Source organism: Physcomitrium patens, chromosome 6 (genome assembly GCF_059467195.1).
Source record: "Physcomitrium patens ecotype Gransden chromosome 6, ASM5946719v1, whole genome shotgun sequence".
Taxonomy (NCBI): Eukaryota; Viridiplantae; Streptophyta; class Bryopsida; order Funariales; family Funariaceae; genus Physcomitrium; species Physcomitrium patens.
The window spans coordinates 1,999,965-2,019,417 of NC_143415.1; the positions used below are offsets into that span (position 1 = coordinate 1,999,965).

The following is a 19,453-nucleotide window of genomic DNA, read 5'->3' on the forward strand; positions in this document are numbered from 1 at the left end:
CCATACTTTGAGGATAATATATAGAGTATATTGATCATTATCTTATTTTTTTTTTTTATTCAAATACATGGTTTATTTTTTAAAAATTTTAATTGTTCTTTTAGAATATAATATCTATAAAGTAGATCATGATCTAGAGATATTAGAGCAATAATCTCCATACTTTTTTTCTTTTTTTTTATCATTGGGACCTAACTTCTAAGTATCAATAGTTTTAATTATAATTTGTTGATTGGACAAAATGATATGCACATTAAGATTTCTACATTGAGCTTAATTTGCAAAGATGATTATAAATATGTCTCTCAGATAACATATAGTAAATTAATAAAAAAAAATAAACAATATTTGTGGACTTACATTTTAAAGAAGAAGATATGAGTTTACTTAATATTATGTCACCAATATGTTTTGACAAAAAGAAAAGCATACTGTACTGCTCAGGCTTCAAGAAAAGGCATTTATAAGCAAAAGCTTGCCAAGAACCATCAACTCTTGTAATTATACTTGACAAGGTAATTTTTCAATGTCTACATCTTCTACCTCTCATACTAGAGTTGGTTTATTAAACTTTAGATAAAAAAATAAAAAGATAGTACAAATGTCTGCCTACCTAAAAAACAAATATTTATAAAGAAGATGCATGTGTCTTGATATATTTGACACTATTTCATTTTCATTAAATTAATTTTAATTTTTAATTTTTAGATGCAATGTTATATATGTGATGTCCATTCCAAGGCATATAATAATGCATGATGCAGATTCTCTAAGAACAAGTAGAACTTCATATGTGATGAATTGGAGCTATTGTTGATTACATTCTTAGCTTTGTTAAATGTTGTGTTCTTTTTATCAAAGTCTCCTTTGAGCGCCTATTCCACATTTCCAAATAGGAGTAATCTTCTAAGTCGTACTCTCTTCCAACTAAACCATTCATTGAGGCTCACCAATATTGCAAAGGAGAATGCAACATGGAATGCTTTTCTTGGATAGATAGTATATGCTTTGCCTTTGATAAGATTGGGATCTACAAGGGCTATGGACAATCAGTTTGCTCAAATTTATGCAGTTCTTTGGAGAGAAGTCCATTGCCCTGGTAGAATAGGACTCAAAGTACAATGAGGGTTGGTATTGGATATTGGGGCTTAATCTTGAATTTCAAATTCCTAAGATTCCATGACAACAACACTGATTCAACTAGTATTAAATTAATGCTTTTGTTTTATCTCTATTATATAAAATAGCCTAGAGGAGACAAAAACCCTATATGATTGGCTGCACACATTCTTTGTTTTTGTCACAAGTAAAGCAAAAGTGTAAAGTTAACTCTACTTTTTATCAATAAAAAATCAAGCAAACTGCTGAGATCACTAAACGTTTACTAACTGCAACAGTGTTCACATTTGTCATTGGAACAAAAAGATAGTTCCTGTGTGTGTTTTGCAGACCTGCCCTCTGCTGCTCAGATGAAGACAGATGATGTATGGGGATGGTGGTTGTTTCTCCTTGATGCTGGCGAGGCGAGGGAATGGTTGTAGCAAGGAGGTGTGGTTGCATGCGGTGTATGTGCGGGAAGTGCGTGTGTGGGTGAGTGAGTCCGAGAGCGAATTGTGGAAATGTAAAATTGTGTGCGTAGGATGTGTGGAGAGTGGCAGGCGGCGATGCATTTTCTGGCGAGCGGGTATGGTTGGGAGCAGAACTTGAACGGCGTGTATCGCGCCAAGAACTCATTGATGGTCGGTACAGGACAATGTGTAAGCTACCGATGTTTGGTAAGATGCTTGATATTTGCAAAACTGGGCCGAGCTACGCCCAAGTGAAGCAGATTGAAGCCGAAGCATATGATCCACCAAGAGGGACGAGATTCCACCTCCTGTCAACCCACGAGTAAAAATGACTTGCTCCTTCTTCCCCAATATTCCCCGGCGCATTTGGCATTTGGCATCCGCTCTCACAAAACTGGGTGCTCTTACCAGCGATCAAGACATGTGATGCTTTGATCTGAATGATGTTGCTACAATTGCATTCATGTTTGTTTTATTATTGTTCCATCACGGATTTCAAACTGCAGTGCCAAGTTTATTTGTGAAGTGCTCAACATCAATCTGCACAGCATTTCATGTTTCATGCCGACAGTTGAGGTTCAGAAAGTGCCAGTTTTATTGTTGTTGTTATTGTATACAGAACTAATGTGGAGTTGTGTGTGATTGTCTGATGATACAGCCCAATGAAATCGCCAGCTTACAACAAGCATTTGCATGAGAATTACAGCTTTTTTCAAGAATCTTTTCTGCCGCGCCGGATCAGCAAAAGATTTTTTTTTTTTTTTTTTTTTTTTTGTCGGTGTTGTGTTCTGATTTTGAAATTGGTGATGCTTCACAAAGGAAAGGACCAATGCATTCCCCTCTGCTTTTGTATGCTCATCTCAGATTCGACAACGGTAAGCATGAAGAGCCATGGAGAGAGATCAGTGTTTTAGAAATTTGATGGCCATGGGAAAGTGCTAGGGTTGCTGTGCAATTTACTCCTGTTCGCATAACTTTTTGGATTACATTTTTATGCTAGCAGCAGAGGAGGCCAAGGCTTCTGCCCTTGCTGCGGGGCATAGGCAAGAAAAGAGGCTGCTGTTGCGTCAGTAGATGGCTTGACGATCAAAGTCAAGGAAGTGGGTATTAATAATTTCACCAAAGCATTATCAGGACGAGGACTGGGAATGGGATCTTTTGCTTCAAAGGTGGGCACTGTCAAGGGAGGTGAGAGCCAATTCAAAAGTGTCAAGAAATGCAAAACTTGAAGAAGAGATAGTTAGTGTGAAATCTATTGATAAAACTTGAAAAAGAGATGGTCAGTATGATTCTCCGCGAAAGCCTGCCTCGAAGTCGCCACGAAACTTTTTCGGTAACATTTTCAAGCTGGACGCATTCTTTGTTCAATAGCTTAGTGTAGCAGAGATACGTTTGAATTTACTGAAACAGTGTTGTGGGTCATCTACGAAGGCTGGATTTACCACAGGATTAAGTCGTGCCTTGGGAATCTATGCGAGGGTGGCGGCTTGCAGGCATGTTTTACTTTTTAATCGGGTTGTGTCATCTCATGGAATGTAATTGCGTCACTCAAATGACGTATCTCGCGTGTCCCCAAATTGTACACTACAGCGAAAGGTGCCAAACTGCATTATTTTTGTTCTAAACCTCTTCAAAAGGGGTTATTTTGGGCCTCACAATAAGCCGATTCTAAGGTTACCATGTACACAACTTTTCGGGATTTATCCATGGTGACTTTGTGCTGACTGCCAAGATGCAAAAGAATATAGCTTCGTCAATGCCTTCTGTTACACCAACGTCTTTGTTGCTGGCATCGTCGTCGTGAAATAGACTGTTTAGGAAAAAAATTAATGCAGTGAAAGTGAAATTATCATTACTTTACTTTGAAAGCGTGGATCACTACAGGTTCTTTTGATAGTCCCAATTACTGCACACTAATTTTCTTATGTGTTACTTGCGTGTTCAATTTGTGAATGAAGGAGATTTCTTTGATGTTAGGCTGATTCAGTTACGTCATTTCAGTTTTTAATTTCCATCGCAAGTTGCTCCCATCACAAAAAAAACAGAAAGCTCTGTGAGTACACCTCGTCAGGAGTGAGCAGAGGCGATTGCTCAGATTTAATCGAATAAAACTGGGCTCAAAATCGTCACCTTATCATCCTCTAACTCCAGGTGCTATATCATTGTTGCAACAAAACCGTGGAGCACCCGCTAATTAACTAGTGCCTGTGATGGATCCATGTTGGAGAGATGGAAAGAGTGTGAGGGTTCAAAAACAATGTCTGCAGGGTCTCCGCGATCGCTTGCTTCCATAGAAGCGATGTCGTAAGGAGCTTTTGGGAGAAGGATTCTGCTGCAGTACCCCAGTTGAGACTGGTTTGTACAATGCCGAACCAAACACAGCTTAGTGGAAACCAAAATGCATGTTGGTTAGTACAATCCATTTTTGAAACAGGTAAACTAACTAATATCACTTTTGAAGATGTGATATATATATTACCCACTTGATCTTCAAAAATAATTCTTATACATATAATATATATTTTTTGAAAGTTACTAAATCTTGCTTTGATTATCAACTACAATAATAAGTCCAAGGTTGAATGTATACAATACCATATTGACCAAATTTAAGATAAAAAATTTTAAATTAAAGGAATTGAACTATAATTTTTAGCAATTGTATAATCTTCATAATTTATAAAATAGTAGTATTTCATTGTAAAACTTCCAAATATTCAATGAATATTCAAATATTTAATTTGATGATTCTACTAAGTCTAAAAAAATAAAAAAATAACTATTGTAATTTGCAACATATGTTTGTCTAAATAAAATAAAAATAATAAAAATGTAATTAAAGATCTAAAATTAAATTAATAAAATTATATCTCATTAATGCCTAGGTATTTATCAAATAATATTAACAAATTAAGCAACTTTAAACTTATATTATAATATCAACTTTCCACAACCATTACATAAGTTTTTTAGGGAATTGTTAAATTGAACTAGACATTTACTAAATGAACGGATCCATCAATATTGCTTGAGGATGCAACCATTGGAATCCAGCAATGAATTTCTCAGTCGGTCAGAATTATTAGGTCTATTTCAGTCACTTTTAAATTGAGTGTGAGAAGGAGACAACGGGAGATTTGTCGTGTGTAAAGTGTTCGGCTCATCGGAATCGCTTGTCTCCTTTCGGATTTGGCTCTGGAATTAAAGGTTTTTATTTACTTTTGTTGTATTGTCGCACTCTTGTTTTAGATGGGTTATCAGATTGCTTATTTTTAAGGATGGCTTCGTAATGGGTGTTCTATTTGCTCTTTGTTTGATCGAGTGGTTCTTCGTCTCTGAATAATGTGGAACACGCTTTGATTATGCTTGTGAACAAAAAAATTCTGTTTCATAATTTTCCTAGCAGAGTCGCGTACACAGGATCTTGTTGCAATTTGTTTTTTGTTATGAATGAAGGTTCCCCCCCCCCTCCACACGTGTGAATTTTAGGAATGTGTATCTTTAGAGTACTATTAAACGTGACGAAATTTTCGCTGATGGACAACGGTAACTTTTGGCGAAGGTTTCCAGTTGCCCTGGGGTACTTCCGTTTTGCCTTTGCCCTCTAGGGGGCACTAATATATATATATATATATACATAGAAATATTGAATATCAATTAGAATCTCTGTCAAGCAGATGTTTCTCTATTTATAAACACTGAAAGCGTTCTAAATAAAGTACCATAGTGAATTTCTAGTCAAGCAGTTAGTCCCATATTATTCTTGTAGTGTCCTAAAAAAAACTTTTGATTACCACAATGTAGCAGCAAATACTCATCTACAAACTTATATTCGTGAGCGAAGTAAATATCTTAAGATGTACAATTTTTATTCTATTCATATATAACTTTTTATTTCATTTTTCTAAGAAAAAATCTTCAAGATGTTTTAAATAGATATACTAGTTAGTTAATTTTGAGTTTGTTGTATCAATTCTTAAACCATCTTACTATTGCTATCAATTTTTAATTTTATGTAAGAAAAGTGATTTCCATGTCAAAAAAACAGCTGGTGTGGTTCTTGCATTTTATAGCAAAGAATCGACGCTGGGGAGAGTTGGACAGGTTTTTGCTGCGACGAGCTGCTCAAGCCAATTAGGGCTTGGAAGTAGCATCATCCGATGGATGAATGGTGTTGCGAGAAGCGTTGGAGGGCAAGCAGTGTGGCAACAGAAGCAGCAGCAACAAAGGTTCTTTAGTACCAGAGAAGGATTTACTGTTAAGACAAGAATGTGGCACAATAAAAGTCTTGAAAATATTTGAGACCAACCGCATTAAACATTTGTTACTCACTAGGGAAAAACTGCACCTTTCGAGCAAAAGACCAGTGATTGTTGAAATTCTCCCTTGGTCTTGACTCACACCTACCTAAGCATGTCAAAATAGCAATAATATTTCAAATAATTTTCATTGTAACGACTCCAGACTAACAGCAAAGGGACTGAATAGGGTTGTTCAATTGGGAGAAAATGAGATTATTCACAAGCGACTGACCTGAAATTGCTTCATTCAGCAAACCACCGTACAGATCCTTTGAACTTGAATGATTAAATGCTCTCAGAGGGAGAATTCAGAGAACAAGTAGGGGACTGAGGCGCTGAACGAGTAACTCTGCAAGTGCGTCTTTGTTTTTAGAGATATTAGGGAGTACTTCCTCAGTTATTGTTTGACATGGAAACAGAGCCTGCCACGGCCAGCTGAAGCGCGTGTGCTACAATTGCGAGGAGCAGCAGCAACAGAAGAGTGAGGGGGACCAGTCTTCCTTTCTCTGGCGCGGGTCCCGGTCCCACCTCACGTGTGCAGCATTCACACCAGCACAACGCACACGCCTCTTTGCTTCGAGCCCCCTTCAGGCAGATTCATTGGGCCCCCACGGCGAGGATTCCCACAGACATTCACCGCTATCCCGGCGATTGGTAATGCTCGGCGCACCGTCTTGGGCACGAGATTCGATAATCACAAGACGGGTGCATCGAATGTCCAGGCCATGATCCAGAGAGCCTGTGAATGGCCCTATTCTCACGCGCCGGGCCAACCATGCCATGGATGACCTGCAGGCACTCCAACCGCAAGACCCGCATCCGGCAGCTGCCGCCTGTCTAGCAGGAGGCTCAAACACGCGACACGACGAGGCAGTCGGGGACGCAGCCCGCGGAGCGCCCCGGTCCTGGAAGGGTTTGAGAACATGGCCTGGGCCGCCTCTGGTGGTGATCGCGATCGGTGAAGAGTGCGTCGCGAGTGCGTTGTAGGTCGCAGGATGCACACGTGGTCGGGGTTGATCCGATTGATGAGCTCGGTTGCTGTACAGCCCAGTAAAAGACCTGGTTCCGGACGCACACGGCCAACAGCCAGCGGTGGCGGAAATTTTGAAAAGGAAGGAGGCGGCTCCTGTGATGCAATTGGGCGGTAAAATTCTGCAGGTGCAGGCAGTGGAGCACTGGGGTAGGTTCGAGCCCCGGTTTGGTTGAGTCCAGGGCGACAAGCGAGTGGAAGAAGGTGAGGTTTCCGTCGCTGCAAATGCTGGACTCCATGTCGGGTGCGCGTGGACGCTTGTACACTTGGGGTGCACCTTGGAGTTTGCGCGGTTTGCGCGCGCGAACTTGGATGCGCAAGGGCAGAGCGGGGGGGGAGGGGGAGGGGGCAAAGTATAGTATAAAGTAGGGTGATCATGGAGAACGTGCACCACCGGTGGGTCTAGTGTTGCGTCGGCAACCGAAGAGGGATGTAGTGGCCGTCCTAGCTCAGTTGGTAGAGCGCAAGGCTCTTAACCTTGTGGTCCAGGGTTCGAGCCCCTGGGGTGGCGCGGTACAACTAATCCCGTCGGCCCGTGGATCCTTATAAATTCCCTCTTTCTATTTTCTCCTCCCCTTTGTTGCCCTTTCTTGTCAGGGAGGGGACCGGGACCCGCGCGGAGGCAGGGAAAAGAGAGGGGCATTTCGGATCAAGAAGGTTGCACGCTTCTGTAAAGAACCTGTGCAAAACTCAACATCTCGTGGTAGGGAGGTCCTCCATCCGGATTGAATGTGACAGTACATGAAATCATGTAGACTAACGAGCGCGAGCTAGTTCCTCTTCGGGCGTGAGGGCGGGTAGCAGAATCCAGTCACGGGATTGAAGGGAGGATCGGAGGGATCAAGGGGAGCTGGAATGGGAATGAAACCTCTGTCCCTGATGGTTTTGATGCACTGATAGCACTATGCTACAACAGCAGCACAAGTGGTGAAACCGCCGACCGGAATGCGGAGCGTCCAAACCAGTTTGTATGCTAACGGCATGGCCACATCGCGGATGACACGGATGATGGGGACGTCGGCGACCAACTTGCGCAAGAACTTAACGATGGGGCCCATGCCTAACACTGCTGGTAAGAAGCGGATGTCGGTAAATCTTTTGTCGCCCTTGAGCAGTTTGTCAAGAAGTTCCACGTGTTTGAAGTTAACATTGTTCCAGCAGCATTGAGGCTCACTCCATTGATGAAAATGTTCTCATCGGCGCACACGGTAACTGATTTGCTTTTGCAAAAAATGTGCCGATGTGGGGCGTTCTGGAGTCACTTTTGGACAGAAACTCACTCTGGGTTGTATTGTGCACCCGCCTCTGCTTCCATCATGTGTTCGTGTTCGTGGTTATCCTTTGTAATGACAAACCAGATGTAGAAGTTGTGAATGCGGACAAGACGCCTAGCGAGCTGCAGGTGAGATGTGGCATGACCTTGTGCGGGGTGTTGTTTCTTACGATGGGCCCAAGGATTTTGTGCCGTGACATGGTGACGTTCTTTCATCAGAACATGGCGAGTCAGGAAAAGAACTTGAAGAGGACAATCTTGATCAAACACAGTTGTCCATCCGTTTCTCTGCTGTCACGGCGAACAATTTTTAAGGAGTGACTAGCTTGTAAATTGTGACGTATTTATGTGCTTACTCAGAACTTGAATCTATATGATCTGTTTCTCCCGAGATTTATGTTATTGCCAAAAAGACCTCGTCAGAATCCAACTGGAGAGGTGGACCAAGGATGACATCTGCTTCTGGCAAGTATCGACAGCCGGAGGATCATCCCCGGAGCAATGCGAATAACTAGTACAGAATTCGATTTGGTGACTTGATCACTTAACACTCGGGCACTACCCTTTGTGAAGGCAAAGAGGGCTCGCCGACCTTGAGATGAACTCATCAAGTGTAAGTAAGTGTCTTACCAATGGAAGATTAGCATGCAAGACTCATCAGATCATGCGTCTCTCTGTAGCAGGTAAAGTGAAAGATGCAGCCATGTTCTCTTCTCACACTCAATACGAAATTCCGCAAGGTCCTATCCCAATCAAGTGTGCTTGCCTAACTTATAAGGTGGGCTAGGATATATAACCGTGGAAGTCGACAAACAAGGCCCAACATCTACGGTTACATCCTGATGAAGCAGCTTGTGCTTTGAAGCTTCATGTGGATGTCAGGCATTCGCACAGAAATCACAATAGTTCTGCAGCCGATTTAAACAGTCACCGTCAGTGCAGAGCTAAGTGAACATCTATTTACGAATTCATACATGAGTGTTGATAAATTGAATTTTACAATGGACCCTCAGAACCATCGTGCGCAGGATTCTGCTGTTAACATCCAATATAGGTGTTGACACATTTTTAGCCCCTGTTCTATTATTACTCTAGTATGGTGTGCGCCAGCACTATATGAGCTGCCACGTTACGTTTTCTTGTTGTCCGCCTGGATTAGATCTTGCTTGGCGGTTACTGTTCATTGGTACCTAAACAACCTTGTTCTCAGAGTTAAACAAGTGAAATAAAATCTAGTTTAGTGTTTGGTTATAATTCTTCAAGGTATCAGAGCTGTGCAGTAGTCTCAAAGTAAGTAGAACATGTAGCATCCCAAGCACACTGAGTATTCAGTAGCATATGCACGAAGAACCTTATGTGTATCACTTTGTGAGTTAGATATAACAAAATGGAGACCCTAGATATTGTGATATATGCTAGGTCCTCCAACAAACTACAAGTTGTGGAAAACCACTATGGAGCATGGTTTTGAAAAGGAAGACCTGTAAGACTGCATTGAAAGTGAAGATGAAGAAAATGTGAATGGCCACACATCAAGAACAAGCAACTAAGAGGAATTTGGAGTAGATGGAAGAGGCGGATAAACAACCAACAAAAAGAATCCACATTCCAACATGTCAAGAACTAGAGACTTAGTCCAAGAAGAAGAAAAGAGCTCTTGGCATTATTAAGGTAATCATTAATAGAGGGGCCACAAGATTGTATTGTTGATTTGAAAGATCTCAAGGAAGCATGGAAGAAAGTGAAGGATTTGTACCAAACTCACATTTTGGCCAACATATCATGGTACTTTGAAACAAGAGATCAGTGACACAAATGGCAGACAATATGGACATGCTTGCATTTATACAATTAATATATGATTTGCTAAAGGAATTGCAAGCAACAGAACAATAGTTTGATGATGCCACAATAATACAAAAAAATCTTATCTACCTTCTATTAAGTTTTGAATAGTTTATTTGTATAATTCAAAACAAAAAAATGATTCCATCCATCTCAAAGTTGTTCAACAAATTATATCTCAAAGAAACTAATCTAAAACTTCAACAAGGATCATCATATGAAGAAGCCTTAGTCATGAAAATTTGGAATTTCATCTAAAGAGGGCATTTTTCAAATCCAAGAGATGGAACATACGACAACTTCTAGAGGCAACCCAAAATATATCAACTCAACTACAACACATGCCTTGACTAAATGGTGTGTCATTACTATAAAAAAATATGACTATTATGGCAATTTATACTATCTCAATACCATTGTTTTCAAACTTTTAGAAACTACATAGAAGATACTCTAAAAGGCAATCTATAAAGGCATACTTTGCAAATGAAGTCACACATGATAGTTCACTATCCTTTGTAAATATATCTGACAAGGAAATTATAAGAATTCTTGTTGTTCTATCAATAAATACATATCAAACTCAAGATTGGGTACTTGATTTAGGAGCATCACAATACTTTGTAAGTGATCCAAAACTATTCTCTAAGCTAGAATTGAATAGCACATAAGGTATAGTAACATCAACCTTGGGCCAAGATCACATGATTCAAAGAATAAAAAATATTAAACTTCTAATGTCCAATGGTGAAATCAAGGCCATTACAAATATTTTTTATATTCAAAGACTTAGTAGAAACGTGCTATCCATTGATCAAATTATTTAATTTGAAAATCTTATATTGTTCAAAAATTCTAAGAGCCTAATTCTGATGTCACAAAAATCGTATAAAACCATAGCAATAGAGAGCAAAGACCCAAGACTTGGCCTCTATAAATTGTCATCTTTCATTAAAAGTCTTGAAGTACCTTTGGGTGCTTGATATACTACCCTACTCTACTTTCAAGTTGAATACAAATAAAAAGATAATAGAAAGCTGAGACTAAGACGTGATCAGTATTGTATAATTTACATTTGGCCTTATCTCTATTTCTAATGAGACTATTTGAAGATGTGGTTTTATTCAAAACATATTCTACACAATTAACATAATTTGAGATAGAAAGTTCTATATCATGTTTAGTTTACTTAGATACATTCTATCTCTAATCATCTCAATAGTTGTGTTTTGAGTTTATTGCAAAAGGGCTTGTGGCATGGCAATGGAAAATCCTTTATCTGGTCATTATTCCAATACATGTCAATAAACTAATTAAGATCACGTTTGAAGATGTGATATGTATATTACCCACTTGACCTTCAAAAATAATTCTTATACATATAATATATATTTTTTGAAAGTTACTAAATCTTGCTTTGATTATCAACCACAATAATAAGTCCAAGGTTGAATGTATACAATACCATATTGACCAAATTTAAGATAAAAAATTTTAAATTAAAGGAATTGAACTATAATTTTTAGCAATTGTATAATCTTCATAATTTATAAAATAGTAGTATTTCATTGTAAAACTTCCAAATATTCAATGAATATTCAAATATTTAATTTGATGATTCTACTAAGTCTAAAAAAATAAAAAAATAACTATTGTAATTTGCAACATATGTTTGTCTAAATAAAATAAAAACAATAAAAATAAAATTAAAGATCTAAAATTAAATTAATAAACTTATATCTCATTTATACCTAGGTATTTATCAAATAATATTAACAAATTAAGCAACTTTAAACTTATATTATAATATCAACTTTCCACAACCATTACATAAGTTTTTTAGGGAATTGTTAAATTGAACTAGACATTTACTAAATGAACTGATTCATCAATATTGCTTGAAGATGCAACCATTGGAATCCAGCAATGGAACTTTTTTGATGATGGTTACAATGGGTGGGTTGATTTAGTAAATATTTGGGTCAAATTTAACAATTTTTTTTTTTTTTTTTTTTAAACTATAATGAAAAATAACCCCATGACAAGAAAAGGCATATTAATATTATCGATATTATGTAATGAAGGCTTTATAAAAGAGATTTGCATCCACAAATCTTTATACAATGCATCTACTAAAGCCAATACTATATAAAATATATTTTATATCAATGAACTTTTCTACTAAAATATTTTCAGCAATTGATACACAATAGTTCACCAAATAATATTTATATACATCTAATTCTTTCTTTTGATTAAACAAACATGAAAATTCAATCACATCTACAAAATGGCTTTGTATGAATAACTTGATAAACCAATATCCAATAAGAATATATATATATACATACATATCAAACAAATAATTTTTTATAATATATATATATATATATATATATTTGAATGATATTACTTTAATATAATATCATGCCACACTTGGACATTTTGAAGTTCCAATTAATGACTTTGTTATTTCTAGAATCTAACATTTGTTTTGTCATCAAAAACTTATTCCATCTCTTAAGCAAGGTTCTCTCAAGTTGCAAGTATAAAGCTAGTTTGTTTTTCAAAAAATTCTACTAGAATTTCCCATACAAGCTTAATCTATTCCAAATCTATTGTGGATGGTTTGCTATTTTCTTTTTCAAAAAATTCCAATAAATAAATCTCTCCATATATGATTAGTCCATTCCAAATTAAGATTCTAACATAGTGTTTATTCCATTCTTTATTTTCAATAAACACACACTCAAATATTTATATATATATATATATATATATATATCCAGATAATCCACAAATAAAGTTTTTGAAGAGGACTGCATCCCACAACAACATTTGAATCTAAAGGATAAAGCTTCAACAAAAATTGTTTGTTTTCAAAACAATGCTCTGTGTAAGATCTCCACTTCCATGAGTTGGATATTAATGTATATAAAAGAGAGGTAGCAAGGTCAAGGTGGCACAAAGCAAAATGAATACTAATGCAAAAGTTAATTTTTTTCCCTCTAAGTCTTAACCACCACACCTTTGTGTCTTATCTACAAATCACACCCTCTTTACTGAGACAAGAATTGACCCACACCAATCCAATTCCACACAAAATATTGATCTCATGGTGCACTTTGTAAGCATTCCACTACATTGGTACAAAGAATATTGTTTTTAAGTACCTTCCTATCAAGCATGGCAAAATAGGAAACAAACAAATGGTTCAATACTCAATCATCAAAACAGTTTTTCCGTCTAAGAAATATTGCCTGCATAAAAAACAAATACACACGATTCCCAAACATGGCATTATACGTCACTAAAGAACAGAGTTAGGATGAACGCAACATAATTAAAGGAGAACTTAAAAAACAATGTCTTCCTACTATTCCACTGAATTCCATGCAGGAACCCAACCTACAACTAATGTCCCAGAAATGTGCAAAAACACATCCTGCAAAACAATCTGGTAGAGGCACCCAACAAAAGACTTGATAGGAGAAACAAGGCAGCATTACATCTCCAACATTACCCTCCCCCAACACATCAAATCCGTAACAAACCTACAAAGGTTCACAACTTCAGTAAAAACTTGCTCAAACGCAACAAGTCAACACTCAATTGGCATTCAATTTGCAAATGCAGAGTAAAACAAATTCTCAAAGGTGAAGTTAGCTCCACCGCCACCCGAGAGGGGGCTCCGAAAAGCCTGGTAAATATTCGAGGACCCATCACCTTCCAAACAATTAACATGATTTGTCCCTTCACTTCTCTGCCCTATTCTGGGACCATCAAAAGCTCAAAATCTATCAAAGTACATTACGAGTATGGTAATGTGTGCCCCCCTGTACCCCTACGCCACCCCAAGAGTGCGAGGAAAACGATATGGTGGTGCGACTTGCACTGCGACTTGTACGCATCCAATGACTTCTCCATGCTTCTAGGTCCCCAGCGGTACACAAACGACCTTGCAGTCCCTCATTCCCCGTCAGCTCTGACTCCTACAAGTAAAGAATTACGTTCAGCTGGCCATCATCACCTCAACCCCGCTCGTGGACCCAGTCCGATTGACACACGCAGCCTAAAAACAATCGTAGGAACCCCGTGGTTGGTGATATTTGCGCTGTTCTAATCCACGTATACGTTCCCCTCGCCTACCTGCACTACCTGGCTCCGCATGCTCGCAACCTTGCGACAACTCGAGCAACCACGCCTCAAACGACCCAGAGAGGACCCTCCAAAGTGACCAATCACTGCTCGTCCTTCCTCGCACCAACATCGACAACCATCGACGACCTAGGTAACGACACACATTCTCCAAATCGACGCCCCACTTCACTCAACCAACCGGTGCCATAGCCCGAGATAATGGAAGTGCTCCGACTGACCAACACACTCCATACACCCACTGCAACAAAAACAACAAGACGTCGTATCGATGACCCTGCATCAGTCCCGGACCCGTAGCCCACAACGTTTGCACAGATGCACAGCACAATACCTACACATCACCCAACCAAACACCTCACATCTTCACCCGCTGTTGGTTAATGACGGAGCACAATGCGACGGCACTACTCTTGCGATAGCGGCACGTAACCCCCTGAATTGCTAACGGTCTTCCTCGCACCACCACCGTCTGCATTCCCGGCAGTACAACACGCAAAGCCTCCCTGTGGCCAAGGCGAGGGCAATCGACCCACCCCCACAGTAACACCGACAGCAAGTGGCTGAATCACGTGGCTCTCGTAAAAGAAATTACAATCAGAAACAAAATTCGCTCAAAAATACTCCATATATTCTAATTACCAGGAATTTGGCCTCATTTGGGACCCACATGCCTCTGCCCCTAAATCTGCAACTCAAGGCCTCTCGAGGCCGCATCTCCCACTGTTCCTTCTCTTCAGACTAGCAAGCGTAATGCACCACCGCAGTACAAACGCATATGGGCAGAACCGACAGGCGACAACGACGTGGATTCTAACAAAGGAGCCGTTCCAAAACTTTACACAGGATCCTTAAGCAGACCTTGAGAAAATACTGCTCCCGATCCTTGTGCTGCTGCAGAACTATCCCCGACCTACAGAAGATCCGCGACATTCGACGGGAGCTCCTCAACCACGGTGTTGTAGAACCTCTGGATGTCCTGGAGCATGCGCTCGTCCTCCTTCGTCACAAAGTTTATCGCTACTCCCTTGCGCCCGAACCGCCCACTGCGACCGATACGGTGAAGGTAGTTCTCCGGCTGAGTTGGCAGGTCGTAGTTGATCACCAAAGACACCTGCTGCACGTCGATACCCCGCGCCAACAGGTCCGTTGTGATCAAAACTCGGGAAGACCCCGAACGGAACTCTCGCATGATGATGTCCCGGGTGTTCTGATCCATGTCTCCGTGAGTGGCCGACACGGTGTGGTCACGGGCTGTCCATCCCCACAAAGAAAAAGAAAAAAAACACGACCCACTCAATGTCAGACAACATCATCCAAGCTGGACGCCATGCCAACCATCCTATCCAAGCGCGCGCGCGCGCGCACACACACACACACACACACACACACAGTTCCGGCCTAACCACCACAGCCACACCCACGCACGCCCACCATCCACCCCGCCACTCCACATCCCCGAAACGCGACACCCGCCCGGTCCGACCCCACGAAAACCAAACCCTCTTCAAACAATCAACACGATGCCTTCTATCTCCCTACCGCGCATCTTGTCCGTCAACCAGTCCACCTTCCGCCGGGTGTTGATGAAGATCACGCTCTGGGTGATCGCCAATGTCTCGTACAGGTCGCACAGGGTGTCCAACTTCCACTCCTCGCGGTCCACGTTCACGTAGAACTGCTTGATACCCTCCAGCGTCAACTCGTCCCTCTTCACCAGGATCTTCACCGGCTTGTTCATGAACTTCCTCGTGATCTCGAGGGCTTCCGGGGGCATGGTGGCGGAGAACACGCCCACTTGAAGCTTCTGGGGCAGCAGCTGGAAGATGTCGTAAATCTGCACGTCATGGACACCGCACCAGGTAAGCCACTCGTCCAAGCCAAGTCACGACACTGCCACGCACCCACGCTGCTCCAACCACTCCCTACCCTACCACCACACCAACGTGCAAACGTATCTTGCAAAGGTCTCAGCCATCTTGCTTCCACAAGGAGGAATCAATCTCCACTCCCCTTTCGGAAAGATAACGCATAATTAAAACATCATCGACCGTCGCACCCGAACCGGCGACTCCATCCACACCGCTCCCACCACGACCAAACACAATTCTCCACAAACGCTCACCGGCACCTGGCAACAACAACAACAACAGCAACGACAACAACACCGCACCTGGTCCTTGAAACCCCGAGAAAGCATCTCATCGGCCTCGTCCAGCACGAAGCACTTGATGGAATCCGCGCGCAGCGCATTCCTGCGCAACATGTCGTACACACGCCCGGGTGTTCCCACCACCACGTGCACACCCGCCTGCAAAATCCTCTGGTCCTCCCTCACACTGGTTCCTCCCACGCACGCGTGCACCTTCACCTGAAGGTAGTCGCCCAGTGCGCGCATCACCTTCTCGATCTGCTGGGCCAGCTCACGGGTGGGTGCCAACACCAAGGCTTGGCACTCCAAAAGCTGGTAGTCCAACTGCTGCAGGATGCCTGAGCAAAACGTCGCGGTCTTACCCGTACCGGACTGGGCTTGCTGGATCACGTCCAACCCCTTCGTGAACGGCACGATTCCGCGCTGCTGGATGGCCGACGGCTTCTCGAAACCGTACGCATAAATGCCCCTCAGAAGGTTCTCGTGAAGACCCATCACGTCGAACGTCTCGTGGACCTCCTCCCATGTGGAAATGAAGTCCTCTCCCTCGCCGCCCAAGCTGAGATACACCAGTCACACATCGATATTGCGTCAACACCAACGGTAAAGACAGCTACCGGGAATGACTGGAGACCTCCCACGATACCCTTGCCGGAACACTTTCATGACTCGGTTGGACACAAATGGTCCTGCGTGGTGGACAATTGCACACTCGCAGAGCGCAAAGGGGAGCCGTCCCAGCATCGCAAGACTCGGAGGGTAGGGGTGTGAGAAGAGGTGATGCTGGACGAGAGCCAACAACGAAAAGTTCGCGCGTGCAGTTACGTAGATGGAATACTCGGTGCTAACGCAAGTTTGCAAGAACAAGGGACTCAAGATCACAACACTTACATGGTCTCCATCTTCGCGTCATACTGGCGCGCGTCGAACTGGGATCCTTCTGGCGCAGAACCTGCCATGCTGGAATGCTTGCTGCAGCAACCGGCCCAAACCCTAACGAAAGTCAGTGTCCTGTATAAAGCCAAAACATTTTATATGCGGAAACCCCCTTCACCCGCACGGTATTAAGATCCTCCGAGCCTTGTGGCATAAAAGCTTAAACCTTCTCACCGAAGCAGCAAGGAGTGCGCCACAAAAATCAGACCAGAAGGGTTTGCACCGCAAGCCTAAAAACATTACATACTTCCTGAAGCATAAAAGAAAAACACTGTCAAGACCCCTGACGCATCAGAGCTCCAATCCAATCACCCTGGCCGCGGTCGATACCGACCCCGAGGAAAACACAGGTGGAATGCAGCGCGCCGCACTGGAAGGGCTTGACAAGAGACGAAGAAGCGGCGCACAGTAAACACAAACGCTGACGACAGCAAGTGAAGCAGGGAGAGATGGAAGGGGCGAAACCCTAACTCGAAAAGAAGCAGAAATGGAGGCGCAGAGACCACAAAGTGTAGGGGAGGGGGCAGGGGGAGGAGGGCGTGTCAACAAGAGGAACGCCGGGAAGCATACCGGTGCGAGAGTCGAAGAAGCGAGGGCGGGCGAGAGGAGCAGGAGGAGCGCGAGCTTGAGCTTGCAACGACGCGGGCGAGAGCCGAAGCGGGGCGTGACGGCGGAGGTCACGAAAGAACTCTGCTGCACGCTGGGCGTCGCTATATCAGGCCCTCCTGCTGGTGCGAGTGCTGCTGCTGCGTGCCTGCCAGCCCCCACCCGGCCTCTCAAGTCCCAACCCCTAATCCCCCCATCCCGCCTCTTCCTTCCTTGCACTGCTGCCCTTCTCCTCCTCCTCCTTTCTTGTCTCTGCCCTGCTTTGCCTCCCCTCTCTCTCTCTCTCTCTCTCTCTTCTTCTTTCCTTCCATTGTTCAGCTTCTGTTCGTACCCTTCGTGACCTGCTGCTGCCAGTTCTACATTATGACGGTATCTTAAACCAATTACATCAAAGAAGTTCTTGTGAAATTTGGTTTTTTGGATTTTAAGTCCTTTGGATCACCATGGGATACTGTAACCAGGTTTACAGAGGTGAACACTGGCTAGATTATTGTATTTGTTGGTTGTTTTTTTTTTCTTAGTAGCAAAATAATCATAATTTTGTGGATATGTAATTTTTTAACATGTTTTGTAAAGTGTTTCACAAATATTTGTTCTATGTTGATTTGATTGACTAATTGTACACAAGTATTTGGATTGTTATATAGGATCAATGATTTATAAGTGGCACATGGTCAATTTTAAAAGGCTTTGAAATAATGTGTTATGTGACAATGATTATCTTATTGTTATTTGGTGAGAGATGGATTACATTATAGTTGTGTAGATTTTTTTGGCAATTTTGCTTTGTTGATCTTAGTGAATAAGTGGCTTGTAAAATTTTAGATTAACAACTTTTAGCCACATCAAAGCTTTATTTCTTTTAAGTTGGAATAGCCTCATGTACTTCTAATATTTTGGTTTTAAGATATTCCAATAATCATCCAAAAGTTTTGTTAATGATGAAATTGTAGCTAAGTAATTATTTCTATTTTTTTTTATTTGAGATTTTTTCTTCCATTTTTTTCTTCAAGAGTCAATAATTCACCAAGCAGTTCATCTTTGTCATCAAAGAATACCACATCTTAACTCAAAATTATTTTCTCTTCCTATGTAAGAAAATCTTGTATTTTTTTTGTTAATATTCAACAAATGTATCCTTCTTTGCCTTTACATAGTCATAATGTAACACAACTATATGGTGAAAATATAATCAAAAATAAATTTCTAATTAATATCTAATCATCTTGCTTCAATAATAATTCAAAATATTTAAACATGGCTTTTATAAAAGCCTCTTAGTTTATTTTCTTATCTTAATAGCTAGTAGATTTAAAGTTGGTTAGTAATTTTACCATCTAGGTTGCAAAAACTCTTTTATTGCCTTAGAAAGGCCATAAATTGGTAAAACCAGATTAAAAGAGATAAATAATTAGCATAGTTGATATTAGGATTAAGTTGAGGGTAGGGTTGGGCTAAAAAACCCCTAGGATAGGTTAGATTGATATTCAAGGGTCGACTATTTGTGAGACAAGGTCAAAATCAAGCCTCTAGCCACTAAAATGACTGCCTAGGATAAAGTAGGAGGGCATTCAAAGATTGGCA

General features: G+C 41.3%; 3 protein-coding genes and 1 non-coding gene across 10 annotated transcripts; 3 read left to right on the forward strand and 1 right to left on the reverse strand.

Annotated features, from left to right (window-relative positions):
- Positions 1-1,429: 1,429 nt before the first annotated feature.
- LOC141045481 (uncharacterized) lies at positions 1,430-9,426 on the forward strand. 3 transcript variants are annotated; one of them, XM_090250891.1, is made up of 3 exons: positions 1,430-5,427; positions 5,673-5,797; positions 6,289-9,426. In XM_090250891.1, exons 2-3 carry the CDS (start codon positions 5,733-5,735, stop codon positions 6,596-6,598), a joined length of 375 nt encoding a protein of 124 aa, XP_090107017.1. In that variant the 5' UTR covers positions 1,430-5,427; positions 5,673-5,732; the 3' UTR covers positions 6,599-9,426. The 3 variants fall into 3 exon arrangements, with proteins under 3 accessions (XP_090107017.1, XP_073390597.1, XP_073390596.1); XM_073534496.2 differs by having other exon boundaries at positions 1,430-1,991; positions 2,227-5,797; XM_073534495.2 differs by having other exon boundaries at positions 1,432-5,148.
- On the forward strand, positions 7,314-11,608 carry LOC112283272 (uncharacterized). Of its 4 annotated transcripts, none has more exons than XM_073534499.2 (2): positions 7,314-7,971; positions 8,392-11,608. In XM_073534499.2, exons 1-2 carry the CDS (start codon positions 7,845-7,847, stop codon positions 8,484-8,486), a joined length of 222 nt encoding a protein of 73 aa, XP_073390600.1. In that variant the 5' UTR covers positions 7,314-7,844; the 3' UTR covers positions 8,487-11,608. The 4 variants fall into 4 exon arrangements, with proteins under 4 accessions (XP_073390600.1, XP_073390598.1, XP_090107018.1 ...); XM_073534497.2 differs by having other exon boundaries at positions 7,318-7,971; positions 8,853-11,608; XM_090250892.1 differs by having other exon boundaries at positions 7,319-7,971; positions 8,258-11,608.
- TRNAK-CUU (transfer RNA lysine (anticodon CUU)) lies at positions 7,338-7,410 on the forward strand. The gene has a single exon. It is a non-coding gene; the product is annotated as a tRNA-Lys (tRNA).
- Positions 11,609-14,784: 3,176 nt separating the features above from the next.
- Positions 14,785-17,937, reverse strand: LOC149989100 (eukaryotic initiation factor 4A-10-like). Of its 2 annotated transcripts, none has more exons than XM_090250894.1 (5): positions 17,834-17,937; positions 17,219-17,299; positions 16,349-16,886; positions 15,718-16,012; positions 14,785-15,429 (listed from the first exon to the last, which is right to left on the reverse strand). In XM_090250894.1, the coding sequence occupies exons 2-5, from the start codon at positions 17,284-17,286 to the stop codon at positions 15,089-15,091; spliced, it is 1,242 nt and encodes a 413-aa protein (XP_090107020.1). In that variant the 5' UTR covers positions 17,287-17,299; positions 17,834-17,937; the 3' UTR covers positions 14,785-15,088. The 2 variants fall into 2 exon arrangements, with proteins under 2 accessions (XP_090107020.1, XP_090107021.1); XM_090250895.1 differs by having other exon boundaries at positions 17,219-17,513.
- Between the last annotated feature and the right edge of the window lie 1,516 nt (positions 17,938-19,453).

Excerpts from the sequence above, each read along its gene's own strand:
- LOC141045481 (XM_090250891.1), top strand. The coding sequence starts at position 5,733 with ATGAATGGTGTTGCGAGAAGCGTTGGAGGGCAAGCAGTGTGGCAACAG. Across the intron at positions 5,798-6,288 it reads CAGAAGCAGCAGCAACAAAG|AGCCTGCCACGGCCAGCTGA; the intron begins GTTCTTTAGTAC and ends ACATGGAAACAG.
- LOC149989100 (XM_090250894.1), bottom strand. The coding sequence starts at position 17,286 with ATGGCAGGTTCTGCGCCAGAAGGATCCCAGTTCGACGCGCGCCAGTAT. Across the intron at positions 16,887-17,218 it reads GACGCGAAGATGGAGACCAT|CTTGGGCGGCGAGGGAGAGG; the intron begins GTAAGTGTTGTG and ends GGTGTATCTCAG. Across the intron at positions 15,430-15,717 it reads GTTGACGGACAAGATGCGCG|CCCGTGACCACACCGTGTCG; the intron begins GTAGGGAGATAG and ends GGGGATGGACAG.
- LOC112283272 (XM_090250892.1), top strand. The coding sequence starts at position 7,845 with ATGCGGAGCGTCCAAACCAGTTTGTATGCTAACGGCATGGCCACATCG. Across the intron at positions 7,972-8,257 it reads GCCCATGCCTAACACTGCTG|ATGTAGAAGTTGTGAATGCG; the intron begins GTAAGAAGCGGA and ends ATGACAAACCAG.